The sequence below is a fragment of the Nesoenas mayeri genome (genome assembly GCF_963082525.1).
Source record: "Nesoenas mayeri genome assembly, chromosome: 24".
NCBI lineage: Eukaryota > Metazoa > Chordata > Aves > Columbiformes > Columbidae > Nesoenas > Nesoenas mayeri.
In genome coordinates this window covers 511006-524559 of record NC_137546.1, presented here as the reverse complement: position 1 = coordinate 524559, position 13554 = coordinate 511006, and the positions used below count along the sequence as shown (strand labels likewise).

General features: G+C 67.9%; 1 protein-coding gene across 3 annotated transcripts; it reads left to right on the top strand.

Annotated features, from left to right (window-relative positions):
- Positions 1-1664: 1664 nt before the first annotated feature.
- Positions 1665-12710, top strand: KCNAB2 (potassium voltage-gated channel subfamily A regulatory beta subunit 2; the record flags this gene model as incomplete). 3 transcript variants are annotated; one of them, XM_080358697.1, is made up of 15 exons in its annotated part: positions 4720-4940; positions 8250-8293; positions 8613-8650; positions 8793-8872; positions 9314-9358; positions 9490-9534; positions 9605-9648; positions 9764-9850; positions 10138-10182; positions 10938-11023; positions 11196-11316; positions 11415-11509; positions 11658-11778; positions 11876-11964; positions 12339-12710. In XM_080358697.1, the coding sequence occupies 15 exons, from the start codon at positions 4720-4722 to the stop codon at positions 12426-12428; spliced, it is 1251 nt and encodes a 416-aa protein (XP_080214823.1). In that variant the 3' UTR covers positions 12429-12710. The 3 variants fall into 3 exon arrangements, with proteins under 3 accessions (XP_080214825.1, XP_080214823.1, XP_080214824.1); XM_080358699.1 differs by lacking the exons at positions 4720-4940; positions 10138-10182 and adding an exon at positions 1665-1754; XM_080358698.1 differs by lacking the exons at positions 4720-4940; positions 10138-10182 and adding an exon at positions 6338-6549.
- Positions 12711-13554: the final 844 nt, after the last annotated feature.

Genomic DNA, 13554 nt, shown 5'->3' with positions numbered 1-13554 from the left:
CCAGAGACTGGGCAGCAACCGCGCTGGGACCCCCAGCGTCCCCACGAGGTGATGGATCAGGGGCGCTGGGTCCTGCAGACGACTGCGGAGACCTGAGCTCATGGCACCGCAGATCCTCAGGACGTGTCAACAGAGCCAGTCCTCAGCCCTGCAATAAGTTTAGTCTCAGTTTGTGGCTGTCCCTGCTGCAGGCATCCCCCAGCTCGCTTCAGCTTCGTTATACAGCTGCTAATTAAGTGCGGCTGGGTGGGCAGGAGGCAGCTTGCAGGATGGTGCCGGGGCCGGTGGCTGCTGTGCAACCAGCGTTGTCGCAGGCGGCGGCCAGGAGAGAGATGCGGGGAGTGGCCAAGGTGACATGAGCAGCCCCCGGGAGAAGCCGGGGGGTCGCAGTGGCTCTGGGGGCTTGGCAGGGTCCTGCTGGGGACGTGCAGCGCGATGGTGCGGGGCCATGGGGGAGCGGCTCCCTCCTGCCCTTTCGAAAATAAACCTGGTTTATCGAGCCTGATCTTGCGCCCCGGCGTGGCTGCGGGCAAAGGAGCCGCGATTCTGCAGTGCTGGGGGAGGAGGGAGCTGGGGCCCTGCACCGGGGCTGCAGCGGGGCCGGGGGCCGCAGCGGGGCCGGGGACTGCGGGGGGCGGGCGGGCGGCTCTGCAGGGACGGGCTCGGCTGCCGCAGCTGCTGCCATTGGGCTGCGTGGGCTGCAGGGGCTGCGCTGGGCTGCAGGAACGCCGTGCCAGGATGCTGGAGGGATGCGGGATGCAGGCACACTGTGCGGGATGCAGGAGGGATGTGGAAGGGATGCAGGCACACTGTGCGGGATGCAGGAGGGATGTGGAAGGGATGCAGGCACACTGTGCGGGATGCAGGAGGGATGTGGAAGGATTGCAGGCACACTGTGCGGGATGCAGGAGGGATGCAGGATGTGGGAGGGATGCAGACATGCCCTGCTGGGATGCAGGCGGGATGTGTACCAGGAGGCGAGCACTCGCTGTGCCCAGGGCAGCCAGGGAAGGAAGTATTTGCCTTGCCTTGCCCTGTCCCTTGCAGGGGGACCCTCTGGAGGCTGGTTTTCTGTTAACCACCAGCAAAATGTTTAATTTTTCAGGCCTGTGTTTCTTCATCATTTCCTGATGTGTCGTAAGACCTCAGTGCCATGGGTTGCTGCCCCGTGGCGTCCCCTACTCAGCTCCTATGGGCAGCCAGGCAGGCAGGGGGCAGGCAGGGCGCAGGCAGGGGGGCAGGCAGGGCACAGGCAGTGGAACAGGCAGGGGGCAGGCAGGGCGCAGGCAGGGGGACAGGCAGGGGGCAGGCAGAGGGGCAGGCAGGGGACAGGCAGCAAGCAGCCCTGCTCTGTGCTCTGTGGGAGCCCTAGAAGTTTGGGGAGAGGAACCACGATGGGGAGTCACCAGCACCGGGTGGGGGTGGAGGGGTTTGGGCTCGGCAGTGGGTCAGGGGGGGATGCTGTGGTCTGGGGCTGGCAGGGCTGCCGTCCTGCCTGCCGTGCCCTGCCTGCCCCTGCCCGCGCCGCTGCCTGTGCCACACACCCATCCGGTTCGTGAGCGACTGCAGCAGGAAGCACCGTCATGCGCGCACCCCAAAAACCCCGTTTCTTCCTCTTTTCTGTTCCCGCGGCAGGGCTGAGGCGGCGCGCGGCTCCGGGGAGCCCAGGCTGGCTCCATGTATCCCGAATCCACCACTGACTCCCCGGCGCGACTCTCGCTGCGGCAGACAGGCTCCCCCGGGATGATCTACAGGTAAGGGCGGGGGCGGCCCCGGGGGGCTCGGCGCGACTCCGGCTCCCGAAACCGCCCCGCGCGCCTCGTGCAAAAACTTCCAGGACTGCAAAACACCCGGCGGCGGCAGCGGCGTTTGTGGGCGCCGGCGCCTGTCACGGGAAGAGGGGCTTCCTCTCGCAGCACGTGCCGGTGCCCGCTGCAGGGTGTCCCCCCACAGCCGCCGGCTGTGCCGCGCCATCCCACTCCACCTTTCTAATGGGGTTTGTGGCATCTTTCTTCTCTCTCCCCTTTGCTGTCGGAAGCGCGAGGTACGGGAGCCCCAAGCGCCAGCTCCAGTTCTACAGGTAACCCGGCCCTCCCCCCCCGCAAAATCCTCCCCTCCGGGCGGGACGGGCACCACCGGCACGGCACCGCGTCTTCACCTGCTCGTGGGTTTGGCAGCGCGACGTGGGGACTCGCGCGTGTGGCTGGGGAGGTGGGGCCGCCCTCGCCGGGCCGTCCCGGCAGCGCAGCGTGGGCAGAGGGCACCGGGGAACAGCGCTGCGGGGCGCGGGGCTCGGCTCGGGGAGCGTCCCGCACCGGCGCTGCACCGGGAAGAGCCCGCCGGCTGCTCCCCAGGGCAGCGCCGGGAGCCGGGCCAGCCGCTCGCTGCTCCTGCCGTTCCGAGAAGCATCGCTAAGTGGTACAGAAGGCAACACTTTCCCCCCACCCCCAGCCTTTTACCGTTTGAAAGTGGCACTTTGCCCATCACACCGTGCCGGTGGCCGCTCCGGCGCTCCCTGGGCCCGGCCCGGGGCGATGAGGAGGAGTCCGTGTTTCCGTCCCACCACGGCTCTGACCCTGCCCCACAGGGACCGTGGGAGGGCTGCGTCTGCTGCGGGGACGGCCCCCGTGCCCCGGCTGTGCCACCGCCCCGTGCGACAGCGGCGCGGGACCTGTCACCGCCGGGCAGGGCGAGGGCGAGGGCGAGGGCTGGCTGTGGCGGGGCTGTGATGCCAGGTTTGATAGAGCAGCGGTGCATCCCCAGGCTTTTAGCGGAGCCGCCATGAATAATTTAGCTCCTCTTCGCGGGGAAGAAAATCCCCTAATAGGGCTAATGGAGTGCGGCGAGAAAGCTGGGCGCGGGGGGCCCGGCGCAGCTGCCAACTGCCTCGGCTGCCAAGCGCCGACACTCCCCTAATGCAAAAAACCCCGTGGCCGCGTCTCTTATAGCTGCCCGGGGCAGCCCGGCCGCCCAGAGCGCTGCCGCGGATGAGCAGCATCCCCGGGGCGCGGGTGAGTCGGGCGCGGGGTCGGCACGGCCGCGGCGCAGCCGCTGCGGCAGCTCGCGGGATTCGCTGCGCGGGTGACTCGGGATTCGGTGCCTTGGGGAGGATTTCGTTTGGGGTTTGGGGTCCGTTTGGTTTTCAGCAGCGGTTGGTTGGCAACAAGTTCCCCGCATGGCCAGCCGGGCTGGACAGACGCTTTCCCAGCAGCTGCCCCGCGCACCCGGCTGTCACCCGCTCGTTGTGCCTGCGACACACGCTAACGGTCCCTGCTTCCTCCTGAGCCCGCGTCCCGCCCGTCCCTGCTCCTTCCCGCAGAACAGCCCTCGGACAGCTTCAGGATTTCTGCTAATGAATGGGGCCGAACGCGCCGCCTCCGCGCTGTCCCCGCGCCCCATAACGGGCCCAGCTGGGGATCGGGGGCTGTGGAGATGAGGGGCTGGTGGATTCCACCCGTTCCCCCCCAGCCTCATTTGCGCGGCGGTTCCGTGCAGCCGGCGTGGGCTTTTCCCGGCCACTATCCCGCAAAGGTCCCGCCAGGGATGAGGGATCCTGCTGGGCACCGGGGATCCCCCCACGTTTGGCTTTGCCGCAAGAGAGGGTCCCCTTTCCAGGGCTCCCTGTGTCCCTGAGCCCTCGCTGTGGAGTGGCACACACCCATCTGAGCGCTGAGGGTCTCTGGCAGTGCCGAAGGTCTCCGGCAGTGCCGGGTATCGCAGGAGCCCCGCGGCTTTGGTCGCCCCTGCCTGCTGCCGCTCCGTGTCGTCTGGTCTTGTTCTTTTTCTTGCGGTCACACCTCAGTGGGACAGTGCCCTTCGCTTCTGGCTCCTGCTGCTGTGAACTTGAGCTTCATAGGGAAAGAAAAAACCACCGGTGGGAGCCCGGCTGGAGCCTGATACCGGCGCAGCTCCAGCACGGTGCGCTCCCCGCAGCCACGTCGGCACCAGTGCCGCGGTTTTGGCCCCAGTCCCTGCTCCTTCTTTCGGCCCCAGAGCGCGAGGGATGCGGCAGAGAGCAGCAGGGAGATGGATGCCGGTGCCACCGCTGGCGAGGTCCTGGCCATAGCGGTGCGAGGAGCCCACTCTGCGGCAGGCTGTTCTGGCAGCCGTGGCTGCAGGGAGGTGCTGGCTGGCACCACGGGTTGTGGCAGCCACCGGCAAGGGCCCGGTGCCCGCAGCCCCTCTGCGGCTGCCCACCCTTCCCGGGGAACCCACGGGGCACCTCTCCCATCCTGACCTCTCCCATCCGCCGGCGCACGCGGTGCCGGATTCTCACCAGCAGCACTTGTGCCGCTGTTCGCCCACCCCAAGCGGCTGGCGGGGCTCACCGCGGCCCCGCGGGGTGCAAATAGCAGCCGGTGTGAGCTGCAGGCAGCACAGCCGGGGCGCGTGCCGGGCTGCAGCCACTTGCGGGGCTTGGGGCCACCATGGTGGCACCACTGCAGTCCCCACGGCCCACGGCCACCCAGCACCGCGTCCCCTCCCCGCCGCACTGCCGCCCGCGCTGCTCCTGCTCCCACCACGGCTTGGCTCCGCCAAAGGGACCGGCTTTGCCAGGGTCCCTGCTGTCGCCTCTGCGCCCCAGACCCGCCGCGGGTCCTGGCGAGGGCGGGTGCCGCCACCCCGGCGTCGCGGCGGGACACTCTCCCCGCTCTCTCCGTAGCATCGCTGAGCGCTGGGCGGCGGTTCGGCCCGCAGAGCCCGCGCCGGGGTGGCGGGATGCTCTCCATGACGTACAGTGAGAGCCTGCGCAGCGTGGCCAGCCGGCACCCCCCTGAGTGGGGGCTGCCCCCGGCCCCCCGCGCGGCCGGCGCGCTGGAGCTGCGGCGGCTGCGGGACGTGCGGGCGGCGGCGCGGGCGAAGACGCTGGAGGAGTTCCTGCGGATGCACGGGCTCTCGCTGGCCGACAGCACCGCCCGCACCACTGGCATGCCGTACAGGTAAGGCGGCGCCGGCGCCTGCGGGTCGGCGAACGCGGCGAGGGCCGAGCGGAGGGGACGGAGCCGGGACCCGGCCTGCGCAGTGCGGGATTGTGCCGGTTTCCCTGTGCCACACCAAGGCTGGGAGGAGCCGTTTGCCTCGGTGCAGAAGGCGATCGATCTCGTCCGGTGTGTGCCAGAGAGGCCGTGGCGCGGTGGCACCGTTACCTCTTGCTTGTTCAATGATCTTCGAGCTTCTCACTTGATTTTCCTTTTGCTGTTGGGAAGCGGGAAGCGCGAACACCCTCTGTGCTGCTAACGAGCAGGCGGTTGGCGCAAACAGCTGCAGAGACGCTTCAGCACCTGACGGCACTCACGGCAGAGCTGGCGCCCCATTAATTTTGCATGCGCGTCCCGGGCGCGGTGCACGGCGTCTCAGGGTTCCGGTGACTTTTGTCCTTCTCATTGTGCCGCGCTGTGCCGCGCCGCGGGTCAGGTTCCCCTCCGCTCACCATCACATTTACACAGTGGCAGGAGCCCATCTAATATTCATGGGGTGATTATTTATTGATGGAGAGAGGCTGGCACGGGCACCCCCAGCAATGCTCCTTCGGCCATGTGCCACTGCCCTCAAAATCTCGGGGTTCCTCCTCCCCCGGGAGCTGCCGATTGCTGCCGGGGCCCCCCCAGCACGGGGCTGGAGCTGGAGCTGGAGCCAGCGCCACGGGATTACCCGGCTAAGGAGCTTTGCGGCAGAGGGAGGCGGAGGAGATTACAAGAGTTCTCATTAGGCTGGGGCTGAACGTGCATCATTTCCCCCGCAAGCCGGGCCCCGGCCCCGCTGCTTTCCCGGGGCACAAACCGGGGCAGCCGCTCGCGTCCCGCCTTCCTCGGGAGCTGCTGGGCCGCGTTTCACCCCAATCCGCCGAGCCAAGCGGGGCAACTGCTCCGGCTTCGGCGAACCCCCAGCTCTGCCCCGGAGAGCCGGCGGCATCACCAGCACCCACGCTGGCGCCCCAGGACGGCGCGGTTGGCGACGCGCAAGCGCTTCTGCTGGGAGGGTTTTGTTTTGGACGCGCATCCACCGGAGAGGAGGGACGCTGTGCCGGCACGGGCAAAGGGCCGCAGCCCCCGCTGCCCCCCAACGCCGGCAGCGACACCCACGGGGGAGCCCTTCGTGGGGCACCCGCTGCGGCACCGCCCGTCCTGCCCCCTACCTGCCCGGCGCCCTCGCGCGCTTCCCGAGCTCATCAAATATTGAGGGCAGGAGGGCCGAGGAGCCGGCCCCCCGCGCCGCCTCGCAGCCCCCGCCGTCACGTTGGCGGCGCGGCGGAGCGCGGGCGCGCAGGAGGAGCTCCCGCCTCGCCCGGGGCCACGGCTAAATTTAGGCAGCTGGCGCGGGGGCCCGGCGGAGCAGCATGCAGGTCTCCTTTGTGTGCTCCGAGCACAGCATCAAAAGCCGGAGCGCGGAGGACCGGCTGAACCGGCAGAATGCCGGCAGCCCCAGCCTCGGCACCCGCGGCAAGTTCCGAGCAGTGGCCATGGTGGCCCGCAGCCTGGGGCAGCTCTCGGTGCAGAACGCCCCCTCCTCCAGCGAGTCCAGCATCAAGCAGCCGGGGATGAAGTACCGGTAGGCGAGGGCGCCGCCGGGGCGGGAGGCGGCTGCTCTGCTCCCACGGGCTCGGGGCGGTGGGGCCGAGGGGTCGGGTGCGCCGCGCTCCCCCTGCTCGCGTCCCGCTCTGGAGGATTCTCGGTGCTAAAAGTGCTGACCGTGCGCCTCATCGCCTCCCTCGCTGCTGCTGGCAGCTCTGAGCCAGCCTTGCTGGGATGGGGGGAAAGGGACCGCAGAATTTGGGGTCGGATTAGCGGCGTTCCCGGCACCTGCCGAGCTGGGCGGCTGCGGAGCCGCAGGGGTCCGGGGGCTGCGGTGCGTGTTAATCCGCAGGCTGCCATGGCTCCGTTCCGGCACTGCCGGGGACTCGCTGCCCAGCGAAGCGTGTGCAGAGCCGGGACGTGGCTCCCGGCTGCCCGGGGGGGTGTGTGCCCGCCGTGCCCCCGCGGGGTTATCGCGCTCCCAGGAACGGGGCCGGGGGCTCCCCCGGGATCGGGGTCCGGCTGCCCTCCCTGCAGCCCAGTCGGACAAGTCCGGCGCTGGGCGATGCTCCTGCGGAGGGACAGGACAGGAGGGCTGTGACAGCGGTGACAAGGCGCGTCGCGGTGGGACGCTCCTTCACCCTCCTGCCCTCCCCAGGATCTGTCCCCGTCTCGGGTGGGTGGCTGGTGAAGGTGCTTTTGGGCAGGAAAGTGGGGAGCAGTGATTGCTGGCAGCATCAGACAGCCGGGGGTCCCTGGCAATGCCCCTGCAGCCTGGGATGGCCAGGACAGGGCTGGTGCCGTCCCCTCCCTGCCACGACCCCCATGGCAGGGCCCGAGCCACCCCCTCCATGGCCGCGGCCTCTCCCTGCCACGGAACGCTCTAAAAATACCGCGGGGTCGGGGGGAGCGCCGGCGCCTCCAGATGTTGGGCAATAACGTGGTGGTGCGGAAGGACGATGCCCGGCTCAGCTCAGCCCGCAGTTTGCTGCCGCCCTTGGACCCTGTTCGGCTCCCCGTGCCGTGCCGCGGTGCCATGCCGTGTGCCGGCACTGGCGGTGCCTCCCGGTTGCTACGCGACACCCGTGCGGGCGAGCTGCCATGGCTCACCTACACTTTATTTATTTTAACACTCACTTCTCGAGCCTTTGTCATTTTTAAGAAGAAACTGGCTCTCCATCACCGCGGCGGAGGCGTCTGCCAGCCCGGCCCCCAGCCCGAGAGCTGCTCTCCAGCCAAAACGTTCAGGGTGCTCCATTTCTGCGGGAGCTCCGCTCCTGAGCACCCTCTCCCTGCACACCTGCTCGTGCCACAGCACAGGGAACGGGCACGGCTTGTGCCGCGTGTAGGACGCCCTGGGCCTGACGGCCGCTGTGCCATCTTCCCCTCCTCCTGCCCCATGTCCTTGTGCCGGCGGCACTGCCGGGGCAGCCGAACACCTCAGCCCCGTCACAGGAGCCGCTGTAACCAGGTCACTGCCCGCAGCCACTTGCCATTACCCACCAGGAACAGCAATTATTTGGGTGCAGAAAATGGCACAGCTGTGCCAGTGCTGGCCGTGCCACTGGTGCGCGCCGTGCACCCAGCCTGGGGTGGCTTTTCAACCCATTGTGGGGGGACCCTCACTGCGGGACCGTTCCACGCGGGGGCCGGGGGTGGGACGGGCACTGGGGAGCACGACTCACCAGCAGGCGCTCGGAGGCTCTGGTGGTTTCCTAACGGGTCTCTGTCTTCCAGGAACCTCGGCAAGTCCGGGCTGCGCGTGTCCTGCCTGGGCCTGGGTAAGTGCCGGGGTTGGTGCGGCCCCGCGGCGGCCGCGGCGAGGGCAGCGCTCCCCGGCTCCGCCGAGGCAAGGAAAGGGTTTTGCTCCGGCCCGGCGGCCACTTTGAGACGCAGCCCAGAAGTTGTCAAATTATTTTCTCCTGTTTCTCCTGCGACGTGATGGGAAGCGACCGGGTGCGCTGGGAGCACCGTGCCGCACGCGGCGGGACCAACCGCGGCTGCCGCGTGCCAGGGCTGTGCCGGGGCAGCCGGGGAGGGGGGCTGGGGGTGCTCACCGCGCTGGCCACGCTCACCGCGGGCACCCTCTCTCCTCCGCAGGGACATGGGTAACCTTTGGAGGGCAGATCACAGACGAGGTGAGGGTCGCAGCCGAGCAGGGCCGGGCCGGGCCCGGCAGAGCCGCGGGCGCTGGTCTCGGTGCACGTGGTGTGCCAGAGCTCACCAGCACCCGCGAGCCCTCAGCCTCCCCCGCCAACCCTGCCCGCTCTCCCCTCGCAGATGGCAGAGCAGCTGATGACTTTAGCCTATGACAACGGCATTAATCTCTTCGACACAGCAGAAGTCTACGCCGCCGGCAAGTAGGTACCCGGCTTGAGCAGCGGCACAAGGGGCCTCATCCACAAACCAGCCGCCGGCACCTCTGCGCTGCGGCAGCACCGGGAGCCTGCCGGGTTTGCCAGCTGCATAGTGGCTGCAGGACGGGGCAGCGAGCGCTCGCTCACCGTAGCCGTAGCCCTCCCCGGCACAGCGAGCGGCCCCGAGGCACCGCGGTGTCCCCACGCACCCGCTTAGAAACCAAACCTGAGCACATGCATCAGGGAGCAGCTCGGCTCTGTGCCACAGCAGAGGGGAACTGGCGTCCCCGTGGCCACCACGTTTGCCCCTTAGTCTGCCGAGGACCGGGGCCATCCCTGCCGGCTGTTTCTTACCACGGTTGTGGTCGCTTCTCCCGGCCGCGGCGTTTCTGCCCCGTGGCTGCAGCAGCCGCGGTGCCGGCGCTGACCCCCTTTCTCTTGCAGGGCCGAGGTGGTGCTGGGGAACATCATCAAGAAGAAAGGCTGGAGGTAAGCTGGGTTGTTCCCGAGCAGCGAACGCGGCCACGCCGCGCCAGCCGTGCCCTGTACGCGGGCAGGACGCGCACAGGGCGCGGGGCTCTGCGGGTGCCACTGCCCGTGACTTTTCTTTCTCCGCGCAGACGGTCCAGCTTGGTCATCACCACCAAAATCTTCTGGGGAGGAAAGTAGGTATCGCCCCCCGCGGTGGCAGCGCAGCCGGCGCGCGCCGGGCCTCACCCACCTTTGCTTTCCCAGGGCTGAGACAGAGAGGGGCCTGTCCCGAAAACACATCATTGAAGGTAGGGCTGCTCGCCGGGCGCTGCCCGCCCCGGTGCCCAGCTGTGCCGCGCCGGCTGCCTGGCGGGAGTGCAGAGCCCGGCACACCTGACAGCGCCGGTGCCGCTGGTGCCGCAGGTCTGAAGGCGTCGCTGGAGCGGCTGCAGCTGGAGTATGTGGACGTGGTGTTCGCCAACCGGCCCGACCCCAACACGCCGATGGAAGGTGGGTGCTGTGCCGCGGTGCTGTGCTCCTCCCCGCCGCCTTTCGTCGCCCTCGTGGTTGGTTTGTGCCAGGCTTTTATTTCAAGGGCATTTTCACTTCCCAAGCAAAAACGGCTCCTTCGCCTCCCCGGTCAGCCCGCGCCATGGTTAAGCCTCTGCCACCCCCAGCCCGGCGCCAGGACCCCCTCGGGCTGCGGCGGGGACGGGTTGGTGGCACAGCGGCAGGTCACTGCCCCCGTCCCGGCAGCAGCCGACTCCACTCTCTCTAAATCTCTCTTTTATCACCAGGGAGCCCATTTAGTTCCTCCAAGTCCAGGACTTTCATCATAGAAGGTACTCCCTGCCCGCACTCTGCCCGCGGCCGCTGCCCGCACCCCAGCGGCGTGTCCTGGGCAGAACCCCCTCCTCTCCGATCTGCATCCCCGTCCCCCCGCCGCGGGCAAACCCTGCCATGAAGCGCACAGGCAGCGGCAGCACAACAAAACCACCCCGCCCCTTCGGACCATCGCGAGTTAAAGGGGAAAAAGCAAAGAGGCTCCGGGGGGTCCTCGGCACGGGCACCTGTGCGGCCGTGCCGGGACCGCGGCAGGGTCCCTCTCGCCGGGCAGCTGGCAGCATGCCGGGGCGCTCTGGCACCGCCGGGCAGCCCCGTGCCCGTCGCTCTCCCCGCTGCCCGCCCTTGGCTGCAGCAACGCGCCTTGGCTTGGCCCCGGCCCGCATGGCTCGGAGCCGGCTCCCCCCGAGACCCCCGCGCCCCTCGCACGGGTCCAAGGCTCCCTCCTTCTCCTGGGTCTCGGTGCGCGGGCGATGCTTCAGGTCCCCGCACCGCGGCGGTGCCAAGTGCAGTGCCGGTGCTGGTACCCGTGGGGCCTGGGGCTGCTCCCCGTGCCAGGGGAGCCCCGGCACTGCCAGCAGCATGTCAGGATCGACCGCAGTCCCCAGCACGTCCCAAGTGGCTGCTCCCTCGGTCCCTGTCCTGCTCCTTCTCCAAAAGCATCCGGACACAGCCCGGCCCCGCCAGCCGTCAGCACGGCACGAGCCCCCCGCGGCACCCCGCTAACCCCGCTGCTCTCCCTTCCCTCTGGCAGAGACGGTGCGAGCCATGACCCACGTCATCAACCAGGGGATGGCCATGTACTGGGGGACCTCGCGCTGGAGCTCCATGGAGATCATGGTAGGGGCCCGGGGGACCGCGCGGAGCAGCCCCGGTGACGCTGATTTAATTAGACAGCAGCTGGCAGGAGCCAAGAGCTGGCAGATGCGCTCGAGCCTTAATTATTTTTCGGGGCGGCTCTCGGGGCTCAGCCGGGGGCTCGGGGGGGCACTGAGGTCCCGCTCCCCGGCAGGAGGCGTATTCGGTGGCCCGGCAGTTCAACCTGATCCCGCCGATCTGCGAGCAGGCCGAGTACCACATGTTCCAGCGGGAGAAGGTGGAGGTGCAGCTCCCCGAGCTCTTCCACAAGATCGGTAGGGCCGTGGGGTCCTGCCCTGACCCCCCTCGCACAGCCCCTGGGGCCGGGGAGCTGGGGGGTGACAGCGTCACCGCCGCTCTGCTCTGCCCTCAGGCGTCGGAGCCATGACCTGGTCGCCGCTGGCCTGTGGCATCGTCTCGGGCAAGTACGATGGGGGCATCCCCCCCTACTCCCGCGCCTCGCTGAAGGTGAGCCCGGCCGGGGGCTGCGGCGGGACGGGCGGAGCCGGGGGAGCGGGGCTGGGGGTCTCACAGGGTCCCTGGGGGGGCGAGGGTCCGGGAGCCAGGGGATGCAGGGCCTGCACAGGGTCCCCATGCACCCCCCTCCTGTCCCCAGGGGTACCAGTGGCTGAAGGACAAGATCCTGAGCGAGGAGGGCCGGCGGCAGCAGGCCAAGCTGAAGGAGCTGCAGGCCATCGCCGAGCGCCTGGGCTGCACCCTGCCGCAGCTCGCCATCGGTACGGGCGGGGGGCGGGGGGACGGCAGGGACGGGGGGACGGCAGGGACGGGGGGATGGCGCCCCGCGCTCACGCTCTGCTCTCCCTCCTGCCCCAGCCTGGTGCCTGCGCAACGAGGGCGTGAGCTCCGTCCTGCTGGGAGCCTCCAACACCGACCAGCTGATGGAGAACATCGGAGCAATACAGGTCAGTGCTCCACCGCGCTGGGGAGGCTCCGCCTGCTCGGGTTCCGCCGGGGCAGCGCCTGCCTGCGCCGTGTGGGGCTGCAGGGCTGCAACGCGCTGTGCAGGGAAAGGAGGTTGCGAACCTCCCTCAAAACAAGAAATCTGGGTTTTGCCTGACCTGGAGCTGAGCGGCAGCCGAGGCTTCGCCGCTGAGAACGCAGGGGATGAGCCCAGGCTCATCCCTAACTGGGTCGCTCAGCCAGCAAGCCGGGGCTGGGAGCACCGAGGTGGCGGTGGAGGCGGTGAGCGTGGCACGGCCACGTGCCGCCTGCCGCCGCATCCCCCACGTGCAGCAGGGGCACGATCCTGCCTCCCCACGGCGCTCCGTCCCGACAGGTCCTTCCGAAGCTGTCGTCTTCCATCGTCCACGAGATCGATAGCATCCTGGGCAACAAACCCTACAGCAAGAAGGACTACAGATCCTAAGCGCACCCGCAAGCGCGCTGCCCGCCGCGCAGCCCTCGCCGCCCCTTCGCTTGCTTGCGCTTCGTTGGAGCAAAGTGGAGAGCGTGGTTTGCACCGCGAGCGCCGGCGCTCCCGCCACCCCAGACCATCGCACCGCGTGCGCCGGCGCGGCTTGGGAGCAGGGGACGGGCGCTGGCGGGGAGCGCGAGCCCCGAGCCGCCCCGCCCGCAGCCGGAGCCGCCGCGGTGCCCCGCTGCATGCGAGGCTGCCGCCCCGCGGTGCCGGCGGGGCGAGCGGTGCTGTACCCCCACCAGGCCGACAACACGAAGCTGTTCCTGCCCTGGCCCCTCACCTCTGCCCTGCGCCGCGGCTGCGCCGGCACCAGGGAACCACCGGCTGCGGGCCGGAGGGAGGGACGGGGGGCTGGGGGGGTATGTGTATGTATATATATATACACAGATACATATATATGTACATACACCTATGTAAATACAGATCTATACCTCCATACCTACATATATATCTATGCCTATAATCTACCCATACCTATACCCACATATAGACACATGCCTGTATATTTACTCAGATGTGTACATAAGCATGAACACACACATGTATTAAATTCCACGTTATATACACACATGTATAAAAATATACAGATGTGTATATATATACATACCCACATAGATATAGCTGTACCTATATATCAATACCTATTTATGTATGCTTATATAAAGATGAAGATGCACACACATACGTCCAAAAATGACAATTCTATGTATATTGACATGCGTTTGCACACCTACATATATGTGTAGAGATATACACATATATACATGTATGTAGGTATAGGTACATATATGTATGTGTATATGCACCCGTATAAAACTCACAACATATATCTACATGTACAGACACACACAGGTCTGTCTGTCTGTCCGTGAGTGCACAGGAGTGTGTGGGAGCACCAGGGGCTGCTGGGCCGGTGACTGGGGGGGTGCAGGGACCGTGACCGCAGCCGGGACCCCCAGAGCCCCCGTCCCCACCAGCACGGTCACCCCGCCCGCGCCCGCCAGGCCGCTGCGACACCCTTCCCTTCCGAAAGGATTTATTAAAACACACAGAACAGAAACCGGGACACATGGAG